The sequence below is a fragment of the Poecilia latipinna genome, unplaced genomic scaffold, assembly GCF_001443285.1.
Source record: "Poecilia latipinna isolate Pla-1442-1.1 unplaced genomic scaffold, P_latipinna-1.0 Scaffold1816, whole genome shotgun sequence".
Taxonomy (NCBI): domain Eukaryota; kingdom Metazoa; phylum Chordata; class Actinopteri; order Cyprinodontiformes; family Poeciliidae; genus Poecilia; species Poecilia latipinna.
In genome coordinates this window covers 78431-85132 of record NW_015114432.1, presented here as the reverse complement: position 1 = coordinate 85132, position 6702 = coordinate 78431, and the positions used below count along the sequence as shown (strand labels likewise).

Sequence of the window (6702 nt, the reverse complement as noted above, 5' to 3'; positions counted from 1 at the left end):
GCATACGCACACTCACACACACACACACACACACGCACACACATACGCACACGCATACGCACACTCACACACACACACACACACACAGCAGGACATCTGGAAAAAGTCCTGATTTATTAAATATCAGTAATTCTTTATATATTTTTCCACGGTCCTGTTTCTCCAGAGTTTCTGACGTTTCCTTCAAACTTTTGCTGCTTTTTAACTCTTGGAAACGTTGCAATAATAATATCATTTAATATTATTTGATAAACTCCTAAAGCTTGAATTGAAAATGTAAAAAATGAGATCAGGAACATTAACTCGGTGTTTAGGAGTTTTAAGCTTAAAATTTTAATCAGAAGTTTAAAATGAAATCAGATGTTTTATTTAAATCAACACATCTAAATCAATCAGCATGGATCTTCCTTCTGGCCTATTTAAAGTAATGTTTCTGTATTTCCTCTCAGAGTAAATACAAGGAGGGCGGCAGGAAGAGCGTCTCTCAGAGTTTCTACTCTCAGCTGCCAGAAACAGCAGAAACTCAGTTTGCTAAACGTGTTTCTGATCTGCAGAGTCAGGTGAGAAAACATGGCAACCTGCAGCTGTTCTGGGAAACGCTGCAGACTGAAACCGTTTGATTTCAGACCAGATATAAGGAATCGGGGAGGAAAGGCGTGAGCTGCAGTCTGTACTCTCTGCTGCCGGAGACGATAGAAACGGTTCGAGCCAAAGAGGATTCTGAGCTCTGCAGCGAGGTAAAACACCGCCAGCTTCACACCGAACCAGGAACCAGAGAGATTCTCCACAAACATCAGACATGTGTTACTGTAGCTCGTTGTTCATATCAGAACCTTCTGGACCTTTACGTTCTGCTCTCTGGGTTCCAGCTGAAGTATAAAGAAGAAGGCAGGAAGGATGCGAGCGTCAGCCTGTACGCCGTTCTGCCGGAAACCATGGAAACGCAGCACGCGAAGGAGGCGTCCAGCCTGCAGAGCCAGGTCCGCCGCCGAGCGTCGGCCTGGAAACACCACGATGTCACATTTTATACGTTTTACACTGAATTTATAATAACCTGATAACATCTGGTACTTTGAGTTATTTATGGGATTCCTCAAGGCTTTGACTGGGCCAGTTCTAGTTTCCTTCAAACATATTTTCCAACTGTGCTGATTTTTAAAGTAAACATGTTTTAGAGATTTTCTGTTTTAAAGTTAAATATATGATAACATGGATGGACGTTAAAACATGAATGTCACTTCATTCAAACCCAGACGATCAGAGTGAGAGCAGAGAGCTGACATCTTCTGTTTCTGAATGAAAAATGTATTTTATGTCTCTGTTGTTTAACGTATATCATCATTTCCTGCAGGTGAAATATAAGGAAGGTGTGAAGGAGAAGATTCAGCGCAGTTTGTACCATCAGATGCCTGAAACTACGGAAACTCAGATGGCCAAACATCTGTCAGAGCTGCAGAGCGACGTACGAATAAAAACCTTTATGGATAACAGAAAGTTTTACATTCGGTTCTGCAGAAATACACAGAATGCTTGAATAACAAACAAGATAATAATGAGCAGATAAAATAAAAACAGGCTGGATGATCTCTGTAAATGAGCTAAACGTATTTCTGTTGTTCAGACTAAATACAGAGAAGCAGGAAAGAAGCAGATCAGCAGCTGCCTTTACTCTCTGCTGCCTGTGACTCTGGAGACGCAACACGCTAAAGAGACGACAGAGCAGCTGAGCCAGGTGGGAGTAATCAGATTACTCTGATCACTCAGAGTAACCACAGTAACACGTTTGTTTCCTGTGAAATCTGAGCAGCTGAAGTACCAGGAGAGCAGCAGGAAGGAAATGTCCAGCAGCCATTATGCCACCATGCCGGAGACGTCAGAGACCAGCTTCGCCAGAGAAATGAGCGACCTGCAGAGTGAGGTAAGCAGCGTCATGTGACCCATCAGACCCAATCAGATCCTCCATGTCGGCCTGAAACTCTTCCTCAACAGGAAGGCGTTTAACCTTTAACCTTCCTGTTAGACTCTTCATCTCTTCAGCTCACATTTGGTTTAGTGTTAGAAATGGATTTTCAGAGAAAATCAGTAAATGTTCTGTGGAATGATGACTGTGTGCATCATCATTCTTCTGAGTGCTGTAGCTAATGTTTCATATGCTAATAATGTTAGCATCACCAGCCTGACCTCCTTCTGAATAAATTACATTCCTGCTTTACTTAGATTTCAGAACAGCTCAGTTCTTAACATGCAGTCAAAACCAAACAGTTTCTCACATTTTCATCGTTATCAGTTGAACATGTGATTCTGTTCTTCCTCTGTTTTTCCTCTGCGCTCTAAAAGATTTCAGGAACACATTTCTGTCATTTCCAATCTTTTCCACTTTCCATATAAAAACAGGCGACAGTGAAATATTTAGTGGTGATGAATTTTCCTGATTGGACTCATAATGAAAACTTGATGCAGGAATTCACTGACATCCTGATGATTAGGAGGAATCTGTACAGACACAGCATTGATTTCATGATCCAATTATCCAATAATTTTAATACTCCTGGCAGTAAGGTGAATCTCAGAAACATTTTCCATAATTAGGATTAGTATTAAATTCTTACAGTAAAAGTTAGAGGCCAGGCAAACATAAAACACAAATATTTCATTTTAAGAGACTTTTCCTAAACTGTTTTCTGAAGAAATCCTGGCTGCGCATTAACTCCAGATATCAGAGAAATCAACACTAGAGATTATCAGAGAGCAAATCCATCAGTTGCTTCTGTTCATCAGTGGTAATAATCTCATCAGCTCTTTTCTCACACCTATTTATTTTATGTTGTGTTGAAAACTGAGGCTCTCGGCGTAACATCCTGCAGCGCTGCAGCCTTTCTGACGTCTCTGTGAATCATCGGGTCTAATTAGCATCACAAAGACGATCAAAGCTTTTTAATGCTGATGAGGCGATACGGCGAGTTAACGAGGTTCTGCTCAGCATCGGCCCGATCCGCCGGAAAATGTTCTGGAAGGACAGAGGAACAGACACACGTTTATGTTCATTATGATAATCTGGATTATTAATCTCCTGTTTCATGTTGAAGGTTAAATATAAGGAGGACGGGATGAAGAGCGTCTCTCAAAGCCTCTACAGTCGGCTGCCAGAAACGGCCCAGATGAAGTTTGTTAAAGACGTTTCTGAGCTGCAGAGCGAGGTGAGCAGAACCAACCGGGTCAGGCTGCAGAACCAACCGGGTCAGGCTGCAGAACCAACCGGGTCGGGCTGCAGAACCAATCGGGTCGGGCTGCAGAACCAGGACAGAATCTGAGACATTCAGCCAAAACATGATTTAATTCATTTCCACAACACGGATCTGATGATTTCACAGGTTTTACTAGAAAATGTCCTGAAAGCCGATGGAAATCTGGACGTTTTATTTAAAAATTATTTACACATAAAAATGTTGGTATTATATAAATACAGACAAGATTCCCATAAAGGTGTGAATATTTTGACTCTTATATTAAAATCAAAGGTTCATAGCAGATCGTCTATATATATTATTAAAGTGAATGAAGGTTTAAAGCTCCTTTTGAATGTTTTGTTTTTTAATTTATTGAGTTTTGGTCTTTGACTCTTTGCTGTTGTGGCTGTAGATGAAATATAAGCAGGACAGGAAGGAAGCGAGTCGCTCGCTGTTTTCCACGCTGCCTGAGACTCTGGAGACGATTCAGGCCAAGGAGGTTTCTGATCTGATCAATGAGGTAACGAACGATTCTACTGAAACGTCTCAGGACAAGTTCACTCGTTTCATTTATTGTCATAAATCACTAGAACCCAAACAGTAAAATGTTTTTCTACAAATCACCATCTACTGCACATGTATAAGATCCATAAAACTAGATTCTAACTGTAGTTTAAACAGTGGGCTGAGTACTGAGCCCTGTGGGACACCGTAGTTAATTTAACTGACGTTTTTGTTATGTTTGTTTTTCCCTCCAGAGGAAATACAGAGACTCTGTGAGGAAAGATCTGAGCTGCAGCCTTTTCCACCAGCTGCCAGAGACGCTGGAGACGCTCCATGCCAAGGAAGTCTCCGACCTGCTGAGCGAGGTTTCAGCAGGAATGACTCACTGAAACCTGAATCTGTGTTTTCCTTTCTGCAGGATGAAGATGTGAATCTCATCATCCTTTAATTTCATTGTTTTTCAGGTTAAATATAAAGAAGACGGTAAGAAGGAGATGAATGTGAATCTTTACTCTGCGATGCCTGAAACCATCGACACGCAACACGCCAAGGAGGCGTCGGAGCTGCAGAGTGACGTACGGTTTTAACACAGAGACTTTGACTAGGACAGCAGAGTTACGCTGATCAAACAGCAGAATAAATTAATAAAACAGCAGGAAATAATAAAGTTCAGAACAGAAACACAAATAAAACCCAAAACTGATTAAAAAACATTGTTTTAGGTAATAACTAACATGGCTGTTTTTACTTACATTTATTATATTTTAAATGAAAATAAATTTCATAATGACTAAATTTTCCATTTGGTGATCATGTTGATCAGTTGCTTGTTAATTTATCAACTGAGTTATTTTCTGATTTTTCTTCAAACAGTTTTTCCTTTTCAGCTTTTAATGTTAAAGAAAAGTAAAACAATGGAAAGCATCCATGTAAATTTTTTTTGTAACGTGTCGTCATTTCTTGCAGGTGAAATATAAAGAAGGAGTGAAGGAGATGCAGAGCAGTTTGTACCATCGGCTGCCTGAAACTACGGAAACCCAGATGGCCAAACATCTGTCAGAGCTGCAGAGCGACGTACGAACATGACGGCATTTCATTTCAGTCTGTAAAGTTATAAAATAATCAGATCATATCCTATAAATAACTTTTCCAGAACTTGGTAAATGAGCCTGGAAAGTGTTGAACAAAACAGACATTAAAATCTGGTTAATGGAGGATTTCTGGTTTAAACTTCCAGAATAAATACAAAGAAGCTGGAAGGAAGGAGATGAGGGCCAACATTTACTCTCAGCTTCCCTACACCATGGAGACGCAGAGAGCGAAGGAAGCAGCAGATCTGCTGAGTGAGGTGAGGATGAGGAGGATGAAGGTTATGATTCATTAATGAACTGACTATAAAAATATGTTCCTGAAATGATCTGATCCTGTTTAGATTAATAATTAATAGACATGAGATAAGAGCAAGAATTGATTGGTGGTGATAATTTATATAAAGGTTATTTTTAGATTTGACAGTGAATTAAAGCTGCTGTATTTCTCCTAGTTTACTTTATAATAACCTAAAATTACATGAACAGAGTTATGTCTGCCATGGATGTGTGGCAGGAGCCGATTCTGTCAAAAACCTTATAAAGAAAAGGATTATTAAGTTTCTAGTGTTTGATCTTAAAGTACGGAACAATATTTACTGCTGCATGTGAATTATGTTGAAAAGATGATGTCATTTTATGTGTTTAAATGAAAACAATATACGTTTGTGACAAAAGTGAAAGTAATGGTACCGAGTGGTGAACCTTGTGGAACACCAGCTGATAATGTGTTTAATGTTAGACATGCTGCAGTGTTTTAACAGATTCATATTATTTAACACGTTTATTTCTTTTAACAGATTAAATATAAAGAAAGTGGGAAGAAGGAAATGTGCGGCTCTTTGTACTCGACTCTCCCCGACACTCTGGAAACCAGCTTCGCCAGAGACATGACTGACCTACTGAGTGAGGTAAAATAAATTACATCCCAGAACGTGGGATTATGTTTTCCTCTGCTTCTCTGGATTATTTGTTGCTGCTGGATTTGCTTGTAGTTTGTAGATTCATTTTATTTACAGTAAAATAAATCAGATTTAATCAGATCAAAGACTCATCAGGTTTGTGTCGTTAGATTTATGAGTTTTGACTTTTATTTTCATTTTGTTTTCAGAACAAATACAAAGAGGACGGGAAGAGGAGTCAGTCTCAGAGTTTCTACTCTCAGCTTCCAGAAACAGCAGAGACTCAGTTTGCTAAAACCGTCTCTGAGCTGCAGAGCGAGGTAATCAGAGCTCCACCTTTAACGTTCATCACATCCAAATGGCTCAGATGAATAAGGAACAGAATGAAGGCAGAGATGACAGACGTGTTTCAGATGAACACGATGAATCTCATGGAGAACTGATTCTTTTTGTTCATAATCAGATGAAGTATAAAGAATCAGGGAAGAAAGAATCGGTGACCTCTCTGTACTCGACTCTACCGGAGACTCTGGAGACGCAGCACGCGAAGGAGGCGACGCAGCTGCAGAGCCAGGTAACCTGCTCCTCTGGCATAACGCATGAACCAGTCCAACACTGGGAACGCGACCTCTGACCTCCAGCAACTTATAGAACCACGTTTAGCAGGAAGTGCTGTACAAGCTGCTTCCTGTCTGACTGTTTCTGTCTCACATCATCATCTATTTTTATTTCCATTATTACTTCAGTTCATTTGTTTAATTTCCATTTATAGAAATTCTGTTCCCAACAGAATTATAAGGTCGAGGCCTGAACTTTGACTGGACCATTTGCAACATTTGTTTGCTGTTTGTGATCATTGATGACCCAGTTTGAGGGAATCTACAGACAGATGGCCTCACTGGAGAATTTACTGGACAAACGTCTGGTTTCACTGCAGCCTGTTGGTGTGTGTGTGTGTGTGTGTGTGTGTGTGTGTGTGTG

The 6702-nt window shown here is 40.1% G+C and overlaps 1 protein-coding gene across 17 annotated transcripts in view; it reads left to right on the top strand.

Annotated features, from left to right (window-relative positions):
- LOC106934483 (LIM zinc-binding domain-containing Nebulette) overlaps window positions 1–6702 on the top strand; it is an 84727-nt gene that overhangs the window by 48148 nt on the left and 29877 nt on the right. For 8 of the 17 annotated variants that reach the window (XM_015014413.1, XM_015014412.1, XM_015014411.1 and 5 more), the window contains exons 7-21: window positions 450–560; window positions 627–737; window positions 870–980; window positions 1352–1462; window positions 1622–1732; window positions 1808–1918; window positions 3087–3197; window positions 3640–3747; window positions 3986–4096; window positions 4196–4306; window positions 4698–4805; window positions 4969–5079; window positions 5620–5730; window positions 5931–6037; window positions 6181–6295. The exons of 4 other annotated variants lie outside the window; for them this stretch is intronic. In XM_015014413.1, the coding sequence (XP_014869899.1) occupies window positions 450–560; window positions 627–737; window positions 870–980; window positions 1352–1462; window positions 1622–1732; window positions 1808–1918; window positions 3087–3197; window positions 3640–3747; window positions 3986–4096; window positions 4196–4306; window positions 4698–4805; window positions 4969–5079; window positions 5620–5730; window positions 5931–6037; window positions 6181–6295 (1659 nt within the window). Of the gene's footprint in view, window positions 1–449; window positions 561–626; window positions 738–869; window positions 981–1351; window positions 1463–1621; window positions 1733–1807; window positions 1919–3086; window positions 3198–3639; window positions 3748–3985; window positions 4097–4195; window positions 4307–4697; window positions 4806–4968; window positions 5080–5619; window positions 5731–5930; window positions 6042–6180; window positions 6296–6702 lie in introns of all 17 variants that reach the window. 5 more of the 17 variants (XM_015014406.1, XM_015014414.1, XM_015014408.1 and 2 more) reach the window with 5 other exon arrangements.